Source organism: Bos grunniens, chromosome 7, assembly GCF_055505025.1.
Source record: "Bos grunniens cultivar Pamir isolate PY7600 chromosome 7, Bosgru_T2T1.0, whole genome shotgun sequence".
NCBI lineage: Eukaryota > Metazoa > Chordata > Mammalia > Artiodactyla > Bovidae > Bos > Bos grunniens.
Window position 1 is genome coordinate 43291135 of NC_141171.1, and position 21802 is coordinate 43312936.

A 21802-nucleotide genomic window follows, 5' to 3' on the forward strand; every position below is an offset into this window, starting at 1 on the left:
CCCAAGCTAAACCGACCTGAGAGGCGGGAGCAAGGGCCCCTAAGCAACTGGTCTTAGGGAAGCCAGAAGGATCATTTTTTCTCTCTCTCTAGGCTGGTACCAGTTAAATTTCCCTTTTTTAGCACGACTTACAGCAAACGGTATTGAGGCCAATGTCCTCTATTTATTGAACGTCTAAGCCACGCTGCAACTGCGCCAGCCCTGGATGCCCGTCATCTCCCAGATGCTTCCAGAAGTCTGGAGGACCGGACCGGACCGCCGCGGGCCCTCCCTGACTCCGTCTGCGCCTCTCCCCCTCGTCCCCCGCAGCCGCCTGGTTTCCGTCTCCTATCCTGAAGGCTCCCTTATCACCCACAGCCCTGTTCCACTCTTGGTATCGGCGTTCTCCGGGATAAGTTTGCAGTGTTCCTCTCCCGAGATGGAGACCCGTCCCGTCCCGAACATCCTGGGACGGCGAAGTCGGCTCTACGCGCCCCGGGTCTCAAGTCCCCTGCGTGCTGGACGGGTGGGTAGCGTCCACCCTGCACCCCAGGGCTTCAGTTTCTCCCCATTGCAGCAGGCAGGCCGGGTCCACCCTGAACCCCGGGCCTCGTTTCCCTCCATTACAGACAGGCAGGGAGGGGTTCGCCGTGCGCCCCGGACCTCAGTTTCCCCACCCTTGCAGTCACGCGAGGGGATCGTGGTCAGGGTTCGCTGCTCTGGGGCGGACAAAAGACAGTCAGAGGCCACTCGTGGCCTCGTCGTGCCGCAGGCGTTGTGGCCAGCAGTGGAAAGAACCCCGGCGTCTCCAGAAAGCCTTAAGCCGCTGCCATTGCTCCGCTCGCTAACCTGAGTAACGTCTGAATTCGAAAGGGACTTCGGCCAGGTGCCCACAAACAACATGGAGCCCTGTAGGTTTCTGCCCGACTTCAAGATGGCAGTGAGCCTCCCTTTGACATCACGCCCGAGGTCGAGGTGGTCTCTGCCCGTTTGCAAGATGGCGGGAGGCTGGGGAAAGCACGCTTCCCACCGCCTGATCCGCCACGTACCCACTCCCAAGATGGCTTCTCCCGCAAAGCCCCACAAACGAGGTCAGCTCCGCTAACTGGCTCTGGCGCCATCACATGGTCTCACCTCTTCGCACCTCCTCCGACTCAACGGGCCATTTCCGCCTCGAGGTCTGACGGACGGCCGCCTTATCCAATGCCCGCTTGCCACTGTTCTTGGGCCCACCCCTCGAGCGACCTCCTAGCCATTGGGAGGCGCTGGCGGGGTCCAAGGGGGCTCGCCCCGCCCATCTGCGCGGCGGGAGCCAATGGGCAGAGCGCGCGGGGGACGTGTCCGGGCGTCTCCGCCATTTTGTGAGTCTATAACTCGGAGCCGTTGGGTCGGTTCCTGCTATTCCGGCGCCTCCACTCCGTCCCCCGCGGGTCTCCTGTGTGTGCAATGGACGGGTGAGTAGTGCTGGTTCGCGCTTCCCGGCGCCTATATCGCGATCCAGCCTTTGCCTCGCCGCCGCCCCGGCCTCTTCGGGGCGGTACATTCGGGGCGCCGCTCCGCCTCCACTCCAGGCCCTCGGGCGCCGCCGGGGTTTCTCTCCCTTCCCCCAAGTTCTGGCGCGGTTGCGGCCCGGGATGAGTAGCCGGACGAGAGGCTGTAGGGATCGGGGGCTGGGGGCGGCCGGGCCGAGCCTTGTCCGCTTCCGGTGCCCACGCGGCCCGTCCCGAGAGCACGCGGCGGCTGCGCCGCCCTTCCCGCTTCCCGTCTGGGCCCCAAACGCACGCGCCGCCTTCGGCCCGCCGTGTGGCCCTTGCGGCGCCCCGTACAGTTTCCGCGCGCCCCCTGAGGCCCCCGCGCGCGTGCGCGGCTCCGCGCGCTCTCGGCAGCTCTGTCGCGCGTGCGCGGCCTTTCCCGCCGCGCGGACTCTACTCCGGCTTCCCCCGCCCGCCGCGGGCCGGGGCGCGGCTGGAGACGCCGCCCTCCCGCCCGGAAGGGCGCGGGCCCTCCGCCGCCCCCTTTGTTCCCGCCCGGCGTCCCGGGGTGGTGCCCCGGGCGCCTTGGGGGCGGGGCGGCTCCGGACCTGAGCCCGCTCCCCGCGTGCGGAGGTGTCGGTGTAGGCACCGCGGCGGCGGGGCTCAGCCTTGGGAAGCTAGTAGAACCCGGTGGAGCTGCGTTCTCGAGTCTGGGCCCCGCTGGAAGCGTCTGGGGGCAGTTGCGGATGTCTTGTGATGGGGAGCTTCAAGCCAGCCCTGTTTCCTCTGTCGGCCCTACCCGGTGGGGCGGGCAGTTACCAGTGCCTGGAGGGTCACGTGCCTTCGGTGCCTCGGGTTTGAAATGATAGGTTGCAGGCTGAATTAAGGTTAGCCTTTTAGAAAAATTGCTGCAACAAGAGGAACTTGATCTCGTGGTCTGTCGTCCGCTTAGGCTGGGACGTACCTTCCCAGAGAAGCCCCTTCCTGAGCTGGGAGCCGGGAAGCCCGCCGGTCAAGCCCGGTGGGAAGAGCTCTCCTGGCCCCCTGGTCAAATTTCGGAGTTTCCCTTCCTCGTCACGGAAACGTAGTTTGGGGCGCGTCTGCGGCCTCTGGTCGGTTGTGTGGTTGTCTAGGCAGCCGGGCCTGGCCTGGCCTGCTGGTGCAGCTGCAGTTTGGCCTGCCTTTTTGAAAGTCGGGGGACCTTTTGCAGAAAGGCCATCTTTTTTGAAACACTTCCTGCGTCTGCGGTCCTCCCTGAGTAGGAAGCCGCCAGCCGTCCTGGGTTAGCAGTTGGGAAACTGCGTGCTTTTCATTCTTTGTTTTTCTGGGAAGTTGTTTCTTGGCTCAGTAAGATTTTTAAAAATCGTTGACATTAACCCTTAAGGTTTTTGTGGGGAAGAAGTGGCAGTCCCACGGCATAGGCTGGTGAGGCTGTGGGAGGGTCGGATCCCAGGTTGTGGTGAACCCTGAGCCCGATGCTGCAGGCAGTGGCCCCAGGGCCTCTGTCAGCCAGGGGCTTGGCCAGGGGACATGTGACATCACCGGAGGCTCTGGTCTCCTGTGATGGCAGGCTGGTGGCCAGGTGACCTGGTGGGGTGTAGCTGGCCAAGTTCTCCTGAGCAGACCCTTCCTGAGTCTTTAGGTGGCACCCTTCAAGGGCTCTACTGTCCCGAGGGCTTGGCCTGCAGGACCCTGGAGCCTGGGGCAGTCACACACCCTGCCTTCCCTAGCAGGTCACATGGACCCTAGTTGATGAGTAACTGGTGTCCCCTTTTATCTGATCCTTTTCACTGGGTCGACCCCTTTTCAGTCCCCTGGGGCGGCAGCTCTAACCTTGGGCCCCTGAGTTGCCTTTTCACAGCCTGCCTTCTGCTGGAAACCTCTCCCAAGCACTGCGTGTTTCTAGAAAGCAAGCAACGGCATTTCAATCCTAATTAGCATCTAGTGTCTTTCTGAGGGCCTGCAGAGGGGGTGTCTTTGTCTTTGGATGCATCGGAGGCGGGGCCGGGGTCTTGCCGGGAGGGAGGGAGGGGAAAGGAGCCCGAGGACAATGATGGCTCCTTTTCAAGTGGCGATTAGAGAGAGGACACCTCCCTTCCCTTCCCCAAGCCGCCTCATTGCTGAAGTCCTGGAGCAGGGGCTCCTGCCGCCCCTGGAGCCCATGCTGCTGGCATGTGGTGGGTGCTCCTTGCTGATGTCTCCTTTTTCTCTCTCTCTCTGCAGCATCGTCCCAGACATAGCAGTTGGTACAAAGGTAGGCACTGGGGACGTCGCTTTCTCCTTCCGCCCGTTCACTCTGCGGCCTGTGTGCTCCCATTGCCGGGCTGGGGGTGGGGGGTGGTATGCCACAGCCTGCTCTGTAGTAGGAGTACGGGGTGGGTGGCTCCTCTGAGGTGAGGGGCACCCGCCCTGACTTCAGGACCTTTCCCCTGAAGTCCAGAACTGCATCTGGTTGGAGCTGGGATGCCCGCGGGCTGATGGGACTCTTGACAGTTTCAAGTGGAAAAAGTGGAAGTTTCTTCCCCAGGCCGTTTAAGGGGTGGGCATGGGTTGGGAGGATCCCTGGGGATTCTGGGGCGGATGGAGGTGCTTCTGAGGATGTTCTCGTCGAGCTCACTTTTGCTCCGAGAAGGGGGCCTCGCTGGCAGAGACCGGGTGTCCACCTCAGCCCTGGGGGTAGCCCATTATCCCTGGGAGCAGGCAGCAGCTAGTTTCTGGCTGTGGGGCCTGGGCTGGTTTCGGTTTTCCCAGGTGGACTCTTCACACGCAAGCCTTCCTGATCTTCCTGCAGATAAAACCTGTTTGGTGGCGAGAGGAGGGAGGGAGGGGATCTCATCCAGGTGTGCTTGTAACTGGCACGGTGACACCCCCCACCCCCCTGTTTCCGTGGGGGCCCATCCAGCCAGGCCGCTTCCAGAGGCTGAGGGTGCACCAGCGTGGGTGCCTCCGGGAGGGCATCCTGGGTCCCCCCTCTCAGGATAAGCACGAGCTGTGCCCCGAGTGACAGGTGTTGGGATGTAGTGGTGCTTAGCTGCTGCTGTCCCTGGCTCCGGGCACGCTTCGGGGGCTTCCTGGTGGTGCTGAGTTGATTTTAGAGCAGGGGCTCTAGTGCAGCTTGGCCTGCCCTTTGTCCCCCCAGGGTTCTGTCTGTGTGCGCTCTCTGCGCCCCCAGTGGGCAGTCCCTGGTGAGCCTCAGGTCACTACCTGCACTTCCTTATGCTGGGGGGAGGGGGGTTGCCAAGTGGGCAGACCACATAGGTATTCATGCCAGGCAATCTGCTGTGAAAAGGGAGTTGGAGCTAAGAACGACCCCCTCTGGAGGGAGTTCTTCCCCCGTCCATCACCTGTTGACAGGAGCTGAGATGCCCTTTTTAAGGTTGTGCAGCTGGCGTCTGTGTGGGAGCCACTTGGGTGCCCTGTCTATTCTTGTCTAGCTCTGGCCAGGGGGCTTTTGTGACCTGAGGGGAGGGGTTGGTAGGCCTCCAAGTCGACTTCCCTGCAGCTTAGGTGGGAATGGGGCTCAGGTGTGTTCCACCTGGTTTCTGGTTTGTTTAGCCTGGATGAGTCCAGGTCCCCCCCGCCCCACGCCAGGGCAGTGAGGAAAGGCATGATGGGGCAGGTCTGCCTGCTGGTGGGGCTAACACTTTGCTTCATTTACATCCAACTTCAACCTGTACGCATTAAAACCAAGCAGTGCTCTGAGAGCCTCTGGTGCTGGGGAGTTTGGGATCTGGGTTCGTCGGCGTGCCTATAGCTGGCGGTCTGGCAGTGAGGAGGCCCAGAACATTCTCTTAGCCTCATAGCCTTGGCCTGGCTGTGCCCACTTTTCTGTCCTGAGGGCTGGGGAGGGGGTCAGCACCTGAAGGGGCTCTGGGGCACTTCAATGCTGGACCACGGAAGGTGGGGAGGTGTCCTGTATGTGGAGCCTACTTGTTTGTAAGTGGCTGAACTGGCTGGCAGTTTAGGGGAAGGGCAGAGATAAGGTGTCCTTGATGTGAGGAGGGCGAGCTGGCGGAAAGGCGGGTTGAGGGAGAAGGGTCAAGGCTGGGAGGCTGGTCTCCTGTTGCTGCCAGGCGCTGGTTTCATGTATCGAGGAAATCACAGGTGGATGGCCCTCTGGGGTCTCATCGCCCAGCCGGCAGGAGGCTGTTTGCCTTTCTCCTTGTTTAAGCTGCTTCTCAAGGGGTTCTGGAAGTTGATTCTATTAGATTGAGACTAACGAGGGAATTTCTGGACATAACATGGGCTGGGAGCCCACCCACAGGGGCAGTTGGGAAGCCTGTTGGTCACCAAGGTACCTGCCGCCTGAAGAGGTGGTGTTTCTGGTCGCTGGGCTCCGGTTTCCTCAGACTGGAAAGTAGGACATACTCCTGCGGGTGGCCACAGGGGGACAAGGGGGCTTTGTCCTCACGGTCTGTGAGCCTGAGCCATGCAGACCCCAGACACTGGTGAGGGGGGTGGGGAGATGGAAGGTGGAGGTGGCCATGACACGCAGAGGCCTAGGAGGGGACAGCCTCTGTCCCTGCCTGGGGAGAGCCCCAAGGGCTCCACCGGCGGGAAAGGAACTATGTGGGCCCTGGTAGGGAGGATCAGGGGCCTCAGCGAGGACACTGGGTTCACCTTGCTTCTCTTGCAGCGGGGATCTGACGAACTCTTCTCTGCCTGCGTCACTAACGGACCCTTTATCATGAGCGGCACCTCGGCGTCCACAGGTAACCCCACCCGCCCACTGCCCTGCCTGGTCCCTGCACCTGCCTACTGCACAGTTCTGGGAGCCAAGTGTGGGGACTACTTCAGCCCGGAAACCTCCCGGTGCCAGGGAGCGCCCCGCTCTGAGGGAGCCTGGGGTGCCCTATGTGACTCAGTGCTTTTTTGCAGCAAATGGAAACGACAGCAAGAAGTTCAAGGGGGACAGCAGGAGTGCGGGTGTGCCCTCCAGGGTGATCCACATCCGCAAGCTGCCCGGCGATGTCACCGAGGGGGAGGTCATTTCCCTGGGGCTGCCCTTCGGAAAGGTCACCAATCTCCTGATGCTGAAAGGGAAGAATCAGGTACGAGGCCTGGGCCAGTTGGGGTGGGTCCCAGAGGCATCCCTGGTATGAGTCAGCTCACCTTGTTCCCATGCCCAGGCCTTCATCGAGATGCACACAGAAGAGGCTGCCAACACCATGGTGAACTACTACACGTCGGTGACGCCTGTGCTGCGCGGCCAGCCCATCTACATCCAGTTCTCCAACCACAAGGAGCTCAAGACAGACAGCTCCCCTAACCAGGCGGTGCGGCACCCTCAGGTGTGGGTGGGTGGGGGCAGGGTGGGGCAGGCGGGGTTGGGGCTGGGGGACTCACAGTACTGTCCTCACAGCGGGCCCAGGCGGCCTTGCAGGCTGTGAACTCAGTCCAGTCAGGAAACCTGGCCCTGGCAGCCTCGGCCGCGGCGGTGGATGCGGGCATGGCCATGGCTGGCCAGAGCCCAGTGCTTAGGATCATCGTGGAGAACCTCTTCTACCCAGTGACCCTGGACGTGCTGCACCAGGTAAGGGCACTGGGCTTCAGCTGTGGGCAGTGGGGCTGGTGCCTGGGCCCAGGCTGACCCACCAGCTTCTCCCACAGATCTTCTCCAAGTTTGGCACTGTTCTTAAGATCATCACTTTCACCAAGAACAACCAGTTCCAGGCATTGCTGCAATACGCGGACCCCGTGAGCGCCCAGCACGCCAAGCTGGTGAGTGGTCCCCAGGGCAGCCGTGCCCCTGGCCGCCAGGCACCTGCTGACAGCCTCCTCACTGTCCTCACAGTCATTGGACGGCCAGAACATCTACAACGCATGCTGCACACTGCGCATCGACTTCTCCAAGCTCACCAGCCTAAACGTCAAGTATAACAACGACAAGAGCCGCGACTACACGCGCCCTGACCTGCCGTCCGGTGACAGCCAGCCCTCGCTGGACCAGACCATGGCTGCTGCCTTTGGTGAGACGCCGGGGGGCAGGCCACCCAGGCAGGACTCGTAGTTCAGGCTAGGCGCCCGCACAGCCCACCCCGCACTTGCGGGTGGGGCCCTGGCAGCCGGCTCGCACCCGTGGGTGCGATGATTAGTGTCTCGTTTGTTTCTAGGTGCGCCTGGTATAATGTCAGCCTCTCCGTATGCAGGAGCTGGTTTCCCTCCCACCTTTGCAATTCCTCAAGCCGCAGGTACTCACATACTCGCCCCAGCGCCGCCTCTGCATGTCCACATCTCGCCAGTAGCTCTGCTTCCCCGGCGGCCAACGTGGCGCAGTACGGGGGTCTAGCCTTCTGGGCGCGGAGTCTGGACAGGGCAGGCGTGGCCGGGCTGCTGAGCCGCTGAGGACCAGCGCCTGTGGTTGGAGGGATGCGCCCCTAGTAGTGCATTTTGAGCGGCCTGGTAAGCGGAGCGGCATGCGCTGGGTGAGCACACCTGAGCATCCCTCCCGGGGGCCAGGCGCCCACACGCGGAATAGTCTTGAGCCTGTTATGCCCGGCATGCTGTTTGCATGGTGACGGGCACCTGCGTGCACGCACAGCCGAGGCCACCGGGCTCGATCTTGTGTCTGAGAAGCCTGAGTCTTCTGTGTTGTTGGCACATATAGGTGGTCAGGCCAGTACGGTGGTGTGCTCTGAGGAGCATGGAGGGTTGCAGGGCTGGGGGCCAGGCTGATGCCCCCACCCACCCCCTGCATCTCTGTTTGCATGAGGATGGGCAAGACCGATTTCCTTGTGGAGACTGTGGGCACCACACTCAGCTAACCCCATTCACCCTGCAGGTCTCTCTGTTCCTAATGTGCATGGGGCTTTGGCCCCTCTGGCTATTCCGTCGGCAGCGGCAGCAGCAGCGGCAGCGGGCCGGATCGCCATCCCAGGCCTGGCGGGGGCAGGCAACTCTGTCCTGCTGGTCAGCAATCTCAACCCTGAGGTACGTGGCGCCTCCGGGAATTAGGAATTGGGAGTGCCCCTAGTCCTAGTGCAGATGGAGCCTCTGACCGGGCACTGGGCTCTGGAGCTGGGCCAGGCCCAGCCAGTGCCCGTGGGCGTCCCCATCCTCCTCTCTGCGCTGATGTCACTCACTGCTGCCTCCTTTCCCGCAGTGCTTGGAGTTCTCTTGTTTCCTTAACATCTTAATTTACGTTCCTAATTTCACGATGTTGAGAGTTGAAGTATTTGGTACATGAGAACAAACTTGAAATTTCCAGCCCAGCGAACCTTGGCCTGCAGAGGGGCGCCTTGAGGGGAGGGTGCAAGCTGAGGCCACCCGGCAGTCCCTGAGGTGGCAGCCAGGCCTGGCTTGTCTTGGGGCTGGATTAGCTCAGGGAGCTGGGGTCCAGTGAGCGAGGCTCAGTATTTGCTTCTCGAGAGACGGGGTTCTTGTTTAATGAGCTGCTCTCCTGCCTGTCTGACCTCGTGTGACTCTCAGTCTCCCCAGTCCTGTCCCAGTTCCTCTGGCCAAGCTGTCCGCTCGCAGCGCCCGGCGAGCCTGACTGGAGGCTCCGGTGCGGGCTGAGGAGACGGTTCCTGGAGGGCCTGGTTGGGGGAGCGAGTGGGGGGCCAGCAGGCGCCGCCTCCTCCCCGCGGAGGGTGCTCCGGCTGTCTGCCCGGCGTGTGGCCTGTAATGTGTGTGGTCTTGACTGATGGGGCACCGCGTGTTTTCTTATGTATTTACTGACCTGTGTTTTTGCTACTTTTTTTCTTTTCTCCCCTTCCCCTTTCCCAATTTTTTTTCTTGCCCTGATCCGGAATTTCTTTGCCAACTGACTGCACGGTACTTCTGCTTCCTGTTGTTGCTTGAAACAAAACAAAACCATAAATAAATAAAAAAAAAAAACAAAATTCCCCCTCAAACCCTGCTCTCCGGAAACCAACCTGCCCTTGAATATTAACATCCTGACAACTTCATCATCCATCAACCTGCACGCCTGCGGGGCTGCCTCCTCGTGGTGGACGATTGGCAACTCGCCCCCTGACCTCTCCCTTTCCCTGTCCCTCGCTGCCTTGCTCTGCTGTCCTCTAAAGAGAGTCACACCCCAAAGCCTCTTTATTCTTTTCGGTATGTTATCGTTCACACTTTTATTACCTTGTTTTCATGTAATTGAGGTGGTTGTTACGCCCTGAGATTCCGATGCGTGCGGTCTGGGCTGCGGTTTGCGTATTTATTTGGATTCTATAGAGCATGGTTCCCTACCCGCATGCTGTTGGCAGCGTAAATGTGTCGGTAGCATGCTACAGGATGGTTCCTTGGCAATTGACCTTTCCTGGATTTTATGGCTTCTTTGCGGAAGGCAGCCCTCCCAGTCATGCTCCCTGTGTCTAGACAGGTTCTCAGAGGCAGAATAAGCAAACTGGGGAGAGCCAGCCCTGTGTGGGAGTGTGGGTCGTGGGGACGGTGGGTGGGTGGCTGGGGCCTGGGGCTCAGCCCCCTGTCCCTGTGCTTTTGAAGGCGTGTATGGAGATGTGCAGCGTGTGAAGGTCCTGTTCAACAAGAAGGAGAACGCCCTGGTGCAGATGGCCGATGGGAGCCAGGCACAGCTGGGTAAGGGGTGGCCAGGGAGGGCAGGGCTGTTGGTGGTACCCAGGGCCCTCAGGTCACGTATGCTGTCTCTCCCTCTGCCCCGCCCCCAGCCATGAGTCACCTCAATGGGCACAAGCTGCACGGAAAGCCAGTGCGCATCACACTCTCTAAGCACCAGAGTGTGCAGCTGCCCCGCGAGGGCCAGGAGGACCAGGGCCTGACCAAGGACTATGGAAACTCGCCCCTGCACCGCTTCAAGAAGCCTGGCTCCAAGAACTTCCAGAACATCTTCCCACCCTCGGCCACTCTGCACCTCTCCAACATCCCGTGAGTGCCTCTGCCTCTCAGATGCTTCCATCATCTTATCCCTCATTTCTGGGCACCCCCCCACCCCCGAATCCCTGGACATTCCTGTCCTGAGGGAATGACCTTGACCTTGCACAGACAGGCTTACATCTCTCTCCACTTACAGGCCCTCCATCTCTGAGGATGACCTCAAGATTCTTTTCTCCAGTAACGGCGGGATCGTCAAAGGGTTCAAGTTCTTCCAGTAAGCAGAGTCCCCTCCCCCACTGCCCCTAGGCTCCCTGGCCCCTTGCGGCTCCTCATGCTTGTGTTCTCCCACTCCTTGCAGGAAGGACCGCAAGATGGCGCTGATCCAGATGGGCTCAGTGGAGGAGGCCATCCAGGCACTCATCGACCTGCACAACCATGACCTGGGTGAGAACCACCACCTGCGGGTGTCCTTCTCCAAGTCCACCATCTAGGCCGCCACCCAGGACCAGCCTGCCGGGCACCCGGCAACAACTTCCATCATTCCAGATAAAAAGCCACTTTAAAAAGCAGCTGAAGTGACCTTAAAAGACCAGAGATTTTATTTTTTTAAAAGAGAAATCAGTTTACCTGTTTTTAAAAGAAATTAAATCTAATTCACTTGCTCACCTTGGGGAGGTGGGGTGCCAGCCTCAAGCTCTTGGTGACGGTGGATGGCACCACCCGCCCGGCCCCTGCCTGTGCCTTTGCCGCCTGCAGGGCGGGCGCTCCTAAACCCCCACTTGGCTTTCTTGTGCCTTAAACCCGCTGCCCTGGCAGGGCTTGCGGGGTCAGCCTCCCCTGGGATCATGTGCCTGGTGTGGTGGGGGGCTGTGGCCGCCACCCAATCCTTTAATCAAGTGTGTGATTCTCCCCCAGCCTTGGGGCCTCCCCGGACCCTTCCCTGTTGCTTCTTCAGCTTTGTTTTCACTGTAATCTCTGTATTATGCTTCGATGCAGCTGCAGACACCTGTGCCTAGCAATATTTCCAGTTGACCAAATATTCTAATCTTTTTCATTTATATGCAAAAGAAATAGTTTTAAGTAACTTTTTATATAGCAAGATGATAAAAATGGTATGAGTGTAACCTAAACTTTCTCCTTGTGGTATGACCTTGTATACTGTACTTTTATTTTATTCCTTGTCGTTGAGTCGCAGGGCAGGATCTAGTTTCCAGGGCAGACACAGCGGGGCCGGCATCTGCCGCCCGATGCCTTACTCACACCTGACTGTCCTTTCTCTGAGGACAAGTGCTCTTCAACTTTCAGGGTTTCTTTTTTTCCTGCAAATTTTGGACCAAAGTTTTGTTTCTGTTTTTCTCCTGCCTCTAATGCTGGGACCCCAGGAGGTGGGGCAACAGCCCTCCCCTCCGGTCTTGACGCCTCGTCCTGCACTCACGGGTCCAAGGGGTGCCCTGCACGCAGGCCTCTGCTGGCCGGCCCTCACTTCGGGGCCTGGGCCTCAAGTTTCCATGTCGGGGTGGAACAAGGGTGTAAATATTTATAATTTTTTATACCTGTTGTAAGACGTGAGGGGCAGCAAATGCGGTTTTTTATGGTGACACAGATGTATATTTTGATAACAGCAATTACAGGCTCAGTATTGTAAGGAGCACGGCAGGCCCCGCCCACTGCCGGCTTGTAATGCAGAGAGAACTGAATTAAAGCGATTTTATAACAACTCCTACCTTTTCTGTAGGCTCTTTTTTCCTGTCCACATGTAGAAGGCGGTCTGGCCAGTCTGTACTGGACTCTGAATAAACTCTCTGTATCCTGCACTTGATTCCCCTCTTTATTGGGCCTGTTGATTTCACTGCTGTTTCCTTTCTGTAAACTCAGCCATGTTACCCTTCATGTGTGGGGGTTTCGGCCCCACCCCTACACCCAGTACTCCAGAAAGACTCAGACTGTGAGCTCTTCTCCAGGATCACCTTTTATTGTCTACCAAGACCCCCCTGCCCCACCCCCACCCCCACCCTCAGTCCTTGAACCTGCGCGCAGCCTGCATCTTCCGGTAGTAGCTCTCGGCCTCGGCTTCCGCTGCTTCCCGATCACCAAGCGCTGGGCCTGCTTTTCGACGCAGCGTCGACTCCCGGCTGCCTGGTCCCAGCACACCATCGACTGCGCCCAGTGGGGGCAGCCCCTCACCCGTGGCCAGGTTGACAGTGGCCACGGCCCCAAACCGTGGCTCCTCCTGGTCCACGTCACTGACTGATGAGCCTGGGGAGATGCCTGGGGGCTTGGCCCCACCGCGGAAGCTGCGGGCCAGGTCCCCGAGCTCATAGCCACCCTCTCCCTCCACGACCTTGGCCCCGACTCCCGCTGCCTTCCACTCCCAGGGCCCATTACCCGCAGACAGGTGGACCACAGGGTGGTGGGGTGCGTGTGCATCAATGGTGACAATGCTGGCAGAATCGCGGTCAGACGGTGACCTGTACTGGGAGGAGTCAGAGCTGGCACTAGATGAGGAAGCCGTCTCGGCTGCCTTGGGGCCGGGTGCACCTGGAGCTTTGGACATGGCAATGACCTGCAGCAGCCGGGGCGGGTTGGCCATGCGGGGCTGGGCCGAGGCTATGGCCACTGCTGCTCCACTCTTCTCAGCCATCATGAGCCACTTGGCCCGCACAGCTGCGCTGCTGTTGGGGGACAGGCCAGCTGCTGCCTGGGCCCCCTCCTCAGGGATATGAACCAGAGGTTGCGGTCCAGGCCGAGGCGGCAGGATAACGCGTGGCCCGAGCCCTGGCCGAGCCTGGACTGTGGGGTACAGTGAGGGAGGTGCTGGACCCCCTTCCTCCCCCTCCTCCTCCTCCTCCTCTTCTTCCTCCTCCTCCTCCTCTTCCTCCTCAGCCATGGGCTCTGCGGGTGCCCGCAGGTGTGCAGGGCTGCCCTCATCCGGTAGCCCCAGGCCTCGGCCCTCCAGTGACTTCTGCTTCCATTCACTAATGAGCTGCTTGGAGCGGGAGGCGTCCAGTGGAACATGGATGGTCATGTGGCGGCGGGCGGGGTCGTCTAGCGAGGGCGTGCTGACACGGGGCAGTGTGTGGCTGAAGGTCACCATGTTCTCCTTGCCCATGGGGCTGCGCGGGGCCAGCAGGTCCACATCCACACTGGCCCGCTTTAGGCTGCCCAGCGAGGTCTTGTCGCGGGCCACGGGCCGGGGCACACCCTCCAACCGGCTGGGTGGACCTAGCTCATCGGTGCTCACGGACTTGTTCTGCTGGTACACCGAGTCATGGCCCCGCTGGGTCAGAGCCCTTAGCGCGTCCTTAGTTGGCACCACGGCCACTGGTCTCTCTGCTGGTGGGGCCTGGAAGTTGCCCACTGCATGGCAGGCCTAGAGATGAGATGGGGACTGGGTGTGAGGCCTGTGGCTGGAGACTAGGGTCCCCACCGGGCCACAGACATGCCTTGGGGGTCAGAGAGGGGGAAGTCCACCTTTTTCCCCACAGGACAAATTCTGGCTTCTGGTTACTTTGCACATTTGGCAAGTCTGGGCTCATGAGAGTCTGCCTCCAGCTCCCAAGGGAGAAGATGGCAGCATCCCCCTGGGCGGGGGTGGGGAGGGGTGGCTGGCCTTCCCCCTGGGCCTCCCTATTCGGCCCCTCACCAGGTAGGCCGCTATGCCAGCCCCAATGAGGAAGCCTGCGTAGACGTCCACCGGGTGGCTGCGGTACTGCGTGATCTGGGTGAGGCCGCAGACGCCCGCTGCAATGGCGAAGGAGAACACCAGGATGGGCTTCAGCAGCTTGGTGGTGTCCGAGATGACCGAGTTGAAGTACATCTGCCGGGGGACAGGTGGGTGGTCAGGGCAGTTGGTCCCTGTGGGGCATCTGGGGTGTGGGGCAGCACTCACCGACACGTAGACAGCAGCAAAGGCAGACAGAGTGGCATGCTGGGACGGAAACGTCTTCCTGTAAGAAACACCCATGTGAGCCCTAAGGCTCTGGGACCTGCCTTAGTTTCCCTACATGCTTGTTGGGACAGGGCCAGGCATGCTCACCGGGCAGACAGGATGGCATGGGTGTCGTGGCCAGAGCATATATCCTGTGTGATGTAGGGATTGGCCTCACACGATGTGCCCAACAGGGTGTAGTTGGGTTTGCAGACAGTCAGGAAGAAGGGTGCGTGGTAGCCCGTGGCCAGCTGGATCACGTCAGTCACCAGGGCCGTGGCACACAGGCCAAATACGTGGACACCTGTGGGGTGGGAGTGCAAGGGCCAGACACGGGAGCTGGGGCCAGACCCACCACCCTCAGTGTGCAGATGCCATGGGGGACTCACCTACAAAGCGCACCGTCCGCCGAAGGAAGGAGTTGAAGTTGCAGCCGCCGGCATGGATGCTGCCCTCGGGCCCACCTGGGCCCCCGCTGCGGCCCCACAGCCGGGACTGTAGACAGTACAGCATGCCCTCACCCACCATGATCTGTGGACATGGAGGTGCTCAGCAAGGCTCCAGCCGGGGGCCCACAGCCAGCCCCGCCCTGCCCTGGGACTCACCGAGGCTGCAGGTGCAGCAAAGGCCAAGCTGAGGAGCATGAGCAGTGGGATGAGCTCTTCACTTGTTTCCACGTAGGGCATGGACAGCGTGCGGTCGTAGCACTGGAAGCCCACCTTAGCTGGCTTGAAGAGGTCGGTCAGCTCCAGGAAGTAGAGGGACACGATGGAGGATGCCACTATGGGCAGCTGCAGGAAGAACGCTGGCCAGGGTCACACCACACTCATTCACTGAGTGAGTCATCCGCCCACAAATTCAGTCCCGTCACTGACTTGTCCACCCATCCGTGCTGTTCACCCACTGATCAGCTCATTCATCAACTGAGTCACCCACCACCCATCTGTGCATCTAACAGAGCCATTCGTGCACCCAAGATTAATTCGTCAATCCACTAATCACCCTATCAACTTCCAACATCCATCTATTCATTTAGTCATTTTCCATCCATCTGACCCTCACCCATCTATCTGCTGATCTTCCCTTCCTTCTGTCCATCCATCCATCAATCCACCCACTGCCCCATCCAGCATTCATCCATCATCTTCCATTATGCATTCACCATCATCACCATCAATTCATCCATCCTTCCATCATCCACTCACCCACCTCTATCCATCTATCCCCTCATCTTTCATTCCTTCTATCCATCCACCCACCCACCCATCTAGCCATTGTCTTCCATCATCCATCCATCAATCCACAATCCATTCATCCATTTACTCATGCTTGCTTCCTTCCTCCATCAGCCCATCCATCCAGCCACCACCAATTAAACCATTTATCCTTTCATCCAAACACCCACCCCTCTGTCCATCAACTTGCAACATCTGTCCATCCATTTATTCATTATCTGACACTCACCTACTAACTCATCCTTCCTCCCATCTATCATCCATCCATCCATCCACTCATCTTTTCCTTCCTTTCTTCCTTACATTCATCCTATCTACCCACCTATCCTCCCATCCATCCACCTATCATCCATCCATCATTCCATTCATCCACTCATCCAATTATCCTTTCATCTAAACACCTATCCTCCACCCCCAAATTCCAACATCCATCCATCCACCCACCCTCCCTTCTATCCATCCATCCATATACACATCCCTTCTGCTGTCCTTCCATCATCCATGCAATCTACCGTCCATCCACCCCTCCTTCCTTCCTTCATGTATTCACCCATCCATCCACCATCCTTTCATCCACCCACACCTGCTCCCTTCCATCTGGCCACCCATCCATCCATCCACTCACTCTCCCATCCATCCATCTACCCACCTGCCATCCCCCCTCCCAAAATAAATCCACCATACATCCATTACCCATCCATTCAATCATCCCTCCATCCATTAACCCCCATCTATTCATTTATCCATTTTCTAACCATCAAACCACTCACCCATCCACCCATCTGTTCGTCCATCTACCCATTCTCCCATCCATCCTTCCATAAATTTCCATCAGCCATCTACCTCCATCTATCTATCCACCTACCTATCCATTCACCCATGATTCATTCCTTCCTTCCCTCCACTCACTCATCCATCCTTCCATCCACCCACCTACTCACCTGCCCATGCTTCCATTCATCCTTCTGCCCACCACTCATCTACCCACCCACCCTTCCTTCCTTCCATCCACCCATCCGCACATCCATCCATGAACCAACTATCCATCCACTTACCATCTATCCATCAACCCACACATTGAATCATCAATTTGTCCAAACACCCATCCCTCTATCCATCAACTTCCAATTCTTTCTATCCATTTATTCATTTCCCATCCATCAGCCCACCCAGCCAGCCACATTACCCTGCCATCCATCATCCTCCATCCTTCCTTCCACCCATCAACTTACCCACCCATCCACTCACCCATTGACCCGTCCCTCCATTAACCCATCCATCTATCATTCATTTATTCAAAAACATCATCCATAAACTTACAACAATTTTCCATCCATTTATTCATTATCCATCCATCTGACCACCCATGCTCCCATGTACCACCCATCTATCCATGCCCTGACTATTCCACCCACCTATCATCCATCTATCCATCTCTCAACTCCATCCATCAATCCACCATTCATTCATCCATCCACTTATGCCTGTTTGGCTGTTTCCTTTCATCCACCCATATATACACCTACTTGCTCACCCATCTATCTACCCATCCATTGACCCACTCACCCATCATGCACCCACCCACCCACCCATCCATCAACTCATTTATTCCCCCCAGTCAAGTGTCATCCATCCAGTCCACCATCCATCCTCCCTTTTTCCCATCCATCCAAGCAACCATTCTCCATCATTCACCGATCAATCTACCTTCCATCCATCCACTCACATTTGCTTGCTTCTTTTTTCATTCCTTCTACCCATCCACTTACCCACTCACCCATCCTTCCATCCATCCATCCACCCACTAATCACTTCATTCATTTCTCTCCAAGGCACCTTTGCTGCCTTGAACAATCTGGGAAGGGCAGACAGGTTCCTGCCTCTTGGCCTCTTCTCTCAGGGATGGATGGATGGATGCACTTAGACCTGCCTCTGGGGTCCTGCCCTCCTTGGAGACACCCTTCCTGGCTCCAGCCTGTTCATCTCTTCTGCTGCTATTTCTCCTCTGCACCCCATACCCCTACATGCCAGCTTCACACTAAGCCCCAGGAACATGGGTGTTGGGCCTGAATAAATGAATTTTTATTTATAAATGAATTCTTTTGAGTTGCTCATTCATACAACTGTCCTTCTGCACAACCTGATCATGTGCCCCCAGGTGATAGGCAGAGGGCACACGTGACGTTTTTTCTTGCTCAGAGCAGTTATGAGGAACAGGTGGGAGGTTGAGGTTCGGGAAAGCTGAGCTGCACCTGACCGAGTCACCAACAGTGTGCTCGAGGAGGGCAGCGGGGCAGGCTGTACACCACCACTCACTCAGCTACTCGTACTGCAAAGCACTGACTGAGCAGATTCCAACGGAGGCAAACCCTCCCAGTGTCCTCTGCCTCCCTTTCTGGTCCAGGGGTCTCAACCTGACATATCCACTGGGGCCACCTCTGGGACCAGAGTGTAGGTGGGCCCCTAAGGGGGCTCAGCTGCCTTGGGAAGCTCCCAGCTCTGTCTCTACAGTGCCTTGAGCGGGGCCTCCACCCTCCATGCAATCCTGGCTGGAGGCTTCCAGAGGGGAAATGCCAAAGTTGGGTGAGCTGGGTTTGAAGGAGCTGGGCTGGTGTCCAAGGAGCATTTATAGAGCACCTGCTGCATGAAGGCAGGAGGCCCAAGGCAGCTGAGTGAAGCAGTTCATGGCCACCTGCCTGGGCTTGCATCATGGCTCCTCCCCTTCCCTGTGCCTCAGTCTTCCGAGCTGAAAACAGGAACAATACAGTGGCCACCCCCCAGGATGTCTGTGTAGGACTGGACGAGCAAACACAGTCCAAGTGCTTAGCATCTGGCTCAGTGGGCAGATGGTGTCCGGCCACAGAGAGGGTTTAGCGTACAACTTAAAACCAGCAAACCTTTCCACTAGAGGGTCACGTTGAAGACCTCCCCCATGTCTTTCCAAGTCCCCGGCAAAGTGGCTGTAATGCCTGGCCAGCTCCCCCTGCTTCTCCTCCAGCCCTCTGCCCACATCTCCCTGCCAGATCCAGCTGGAAGCACCTGGTGGCAGGGTGGGTTAGTGGCAGAGGCCCCACTTCAGAGTCTGCCACTCCCTGAGGGTCTGTAAGTGCCTCCTAAATCACATCACCCACTTCTCACTGCTTCCAGAGACCCTCAGCTGAAAACCAGGAACCCCTCAGAGCATATCCGCCCCAAAGGAAAATCATTCACACACTCACAATGGCAAGCTACTGTGCTTGCTTTGGGGGCATGTGTATTTAAGAATGAATAAATGTAATACTGGGCTTCCCCGGTGGCTCAGACGGTAAAGAATCTGCCTGCAATTCAGGAGACCTGGGTTCGATCCCTGGGTCGGGAATACTTCCTGGAAAAGGCAGTGACTACCCACTCCAGTATTCTTGGACTTTTCAGGCAGCACTAGTGGTAAAGAACTTGCCTCCCAATCCAGGAGATGTTAAGGGATGCAGGTTCGATCCCTGGGTCTGGAAGATCCCCTGGAGGAGGAAATAGCAACTAGCAACCCACTCCAGTATTCCTGCCCGGAAAAGCCCATGGACGGAGGAACCTGGTGGGATACAGCCCACAGGGTTGCAAAGAGTCTGACACTATTGAAGGGACTTAGCACGCACACACAAACATAATGCTGGCAGTACAGGAAATGCACACCAGGGCTGGGATATGGCTTTGCACCTCTTGGGTTGGTCAAAATTCAAACATCACCAACACAGGTGCAGACACAACTATGGGGAAACAGGCAAGTGCAGGGGCCTCAGTAGGAGGAATTTGGGGTCTTTCCACACCCTGCTCAATAGAGATGCACAATGCAGACAAGTTCTGCATTCTGTGCAGGATGACACAGGCCAAAGAGTTTACAGTCTCCTAGTACTCTTGCCTGGAAAATCCCATGGGCGGAGCAGCCTGGTGGGCTGCAGTCCACGGGGTTGCTAAGAGTCAGACACAACTGAGTGACTTCACTTTCACTTTTCACTTTCATGCATTGGAGAAGGAAATGGCAACCCACCCCAGTGTTCTTGCTTGGAGAATCCCAGGGATGGGGGAGCCTGGTGGGTTGCCATCTCTGGGGTCGCACAGAGTCGAACACGACTGAAGCGACTTGGCAGCAGGAATGTTTGTGAGACATCAAGACTAGGAACCCCCCAAACGCCCAACTCCCTAGGGCTGGCACTGGAGTACTACAGGGCAGTGAAAAATGATGGGGCGATGGTAAACAAAGATCTCTGCTAGAAACGCCAAGGTCAGGGACTTCACTGGTGGTCCAGTGGCTAAGACTCTGCACTCCCAGGAGCCCAGGTTTGATCGCTGGTCAGGGAACTAGATCCCACATGCTGAAACTAAAGATCCTGCATTCCACAACTAAGACCCTGCCTGAAGCCAAAAAAAAAAAAAGGCTGAAGGCAGAACCTGCGTTTCTACAGGTGGTGGGGGAAGGGCTACATATGGTGAACTTGAATGGGAGGCTGGCTGTAGTCCTGTCAGACTCTTTGCCACCCCACAGACTGAAGCCCACCAGGCTCACTGTCCATGGTGATTCTCCAGGCAAGGATACTGGAGTGGGCTGCCCTGCTCTTCTGGGAATCTTCCCGATCCAGGGATTGAACTCACATCTCTTACTCTCCTGCACTGGCAGGCCGGTTCTTCACCACTAGCGCCACCTGGGAAGCCCAGGTGAAAAGTGAAAGGCTGGGTGAAAGGTGTTCTGGAAAGGCACACAGGTGAGAGTAGTGGGAAGTTGGGAGAAACTGAGGGTGAGGGGCTGCCTCCGTGTGGCCTGTAGAACACTGAGGAGGAATAACCTACTGTAATAAGGATTCAAATGCAAACTTGAAAAACTAACCAGGTTTTCTGCCTGTGGGGGAGGTAACCAGCTGTCTGGGTGACCCTGCTCAGGGTAGGGTTGGGTACTATCTGCTCAGGTCCGGGGGACTTCTCCACCCACGCCCAGTCTGGGCCCCTCACTCCAGCCGGGTTTCCTGGCCTGGCGAGCATTGTGGCATTGTGGGTAACCCAGGTTCTGATCAGGTGGATTCGCCTCACCAACCCTTCATTAGCGCTCAGTATGTGCCCGGTGGCTGCACTTACTATCTTATTTTGCAGCACTCCTAAGGCCCTCACTACATGCGGAGCCTGTTCTGTCAGAGCTCAGGGAAGTGCACGAGCCTCCACGATTAGCAGAGGAGGAATTTCAATTCAGACACTCAGGCCTCCGGCCTTCACATTGCAGGAAGACATCATATCTATACTGCGCGCCCCACTCCCCGCCCGCCCACCGCGCCCCCAGCACCTTGCTCCAGCCCCTTCGTGTGAGCTGCTGACCGGAACCCCGGACTGAAGATCCCGCCTTGAGCATCTATCCAGCTCCCGCAAAGCCTAGAACATTCTCTTGCAACTCCTACTCGTCCTGCAGAGCCCAACTGTTCTGACAGCCCTCCCCGCTGCCCCACACACCCAGGTCCCTTGCTGTGCTCGCCCCGGTCCCTCGGCGTGGGGGTCCCGAGGGCCGGCTGAACGGAGGCCTCTGCCCCGCCCCCACCAGCGCGACCTCCCCCCAGTCACCTCCACGAAGTAGAAGCAGGGCAGAAGCGTCATGCTGTCCTTCGGGCTTTTATTCTTCTCCTTGGTTGAGATCATCGTGCCCGGGGCGCCACAAACCGTAGTTGGAGGGGACAAAGCCGCGCTGGAGGAGGGGAGGCGCAGACTGAGCCCTGGGGGACCAGTTGCCCGGCGCCCGCGGAGGAGGGGCGGGCCGGGATGCGCAGAAAACGCCCAGGGAAACTGAGGCCGCGAGGCGGGGGCCGTGGCCGCCCCTGGCGCACTGCGGTCCTGCCCAACCCTCCGGCTGCCTCCCCGGATGGAGGAGCCGCGAGAGGGCTCGGCAGAGAGGGCGGGGTCGGCCTGGTCGAGAGCCTCCGGGCTGGGGTCCCACCCGCGAGTCAGGGCTGGGGCCTCCAGGACCCCGAGGGCCGGAGCCGGTGGAGGGGTGGGGTCCGCGCTCCGCCCGCAGGCCCCTCACCTGGCGCGCCCGCGCTCGGAGGGCGGAGCTGGCGGCGGCGGGGGCTGCGGCGCTGCTGGCACAAAGCCGGCCCCGCCCCCGCAGGGGCGGAGGGGGGGCGGGGAGCGAGCGGCCCCGCCCGGCCTGAGACCCCGCGCCGGGCGGCCTGGAGGCTGCGCGAGGGGCGGGGGCTCTTTGTCTCGGCGCGTTGAGGGCGCCGCGCGCGTCCGTCGCCGTCCCCGCCTCCCTGCTCCGCGCCCTCGGTCTCTGGGTCTCTCAGATCTACGTCCCCCGCAGGAGGGAGCACGAACCGGGGTCTGCGGGCTCTTCCCCTCCCGAGCGGCTCAGATGGTCCCGGGGAGCCCCATCCAGGCTGGACGCG

The 21802-nt window shown here is 58.7% G+C and overlaps 2 protein-coding genes across 14 annotated transcripts; one reads left to right on the forward strand and one right to left on the reverse strand.

Annotated features, from left to right (window-relative positions):
• Positions 1-1326: 1326 nt before the first annotated feature.
• On the forward strand, positions 1327-11964 carry PTBP1 (polypyrimidine tract binding protein 1). 11 transcript variants are annotated; one of them, XM_086411257.1, is made up of 15 exons: positions 1327-1433; positions 3675-3705; positions 6088-6163; positions 6330-6502; positions 6581-6727; positions 6814-6984; positions 7062-7172; positions 7246-7420; positions 7565-7642; positions 8233-8381; positions 9476-9509; positions 9900-9992; positions 10082-10298; positions 10444-10521; positions 10606-11964. In XM_086411257.1, the coding sequence occupies exons 1-15, from the start codon at positions 1426-1428 to the stop codon at positions 10736-10738; spliced, it is 1674 nt and encodes a 557-aa protein (XP_086267383.1). In that variant the 5' UTR covers positions 1327-1425; the 3' UTR covers positions 10739-11964. The 11 variants fall into 11 exon arrangements, 6 of the variants coding, with proteins under 6 accessions (XP_086267383.1, XP_086267384.1, XP_086267386.1 ...); XM_086411259.1 differs by lacking the exon at positions 1327-1433 and adding an exon at positions 1825-2338; XR_015167320.1 differs by lacking the exon at positions 9476-9509.
• PLPPR3 (phospholipid phosphatase related 3) lies at positions 11616-21574 on the reverse strand. 3 transcript variants are annotated; one of them, XM_086411256.1, is made up of 8 exons: positions 21442-21574; positions 20985-21105; positions 14781-14966; positions 14565-14670; positions 14284-14479; positions 14137-14194; positions 13891-14064; positions 11616-13617 (listed from the first exon to the last, which is right to left on the reverse strand). In XM_086411256.1, the coding sequence occupies exons 2-8, from the start codon at positions 21057-21059 to the stop codon at positions 12262-12264; spliced, it is 2151 nt and encodes a 716-aa protein (XP_086267382.1). In that variant the 5' UTR covers positions 21060-21105; positions 21442-21574; the 3' UTR covers positions 11616-12261. The 3 variants fall into 3 exon arrangements, with proteins under 3 accessions (XP_086267382.1, XP_086267381.1, XP_086267380.1); XM_086411255.1 differs by having other exon boundaries at positions 14565-14706; XM_086411254.1 differs by having other exon boundaries at positions 13891-14194; positions 14565-14706.
• Between the last annotated feature and the right edge of the window lie 228 nt (positions 21575-21802).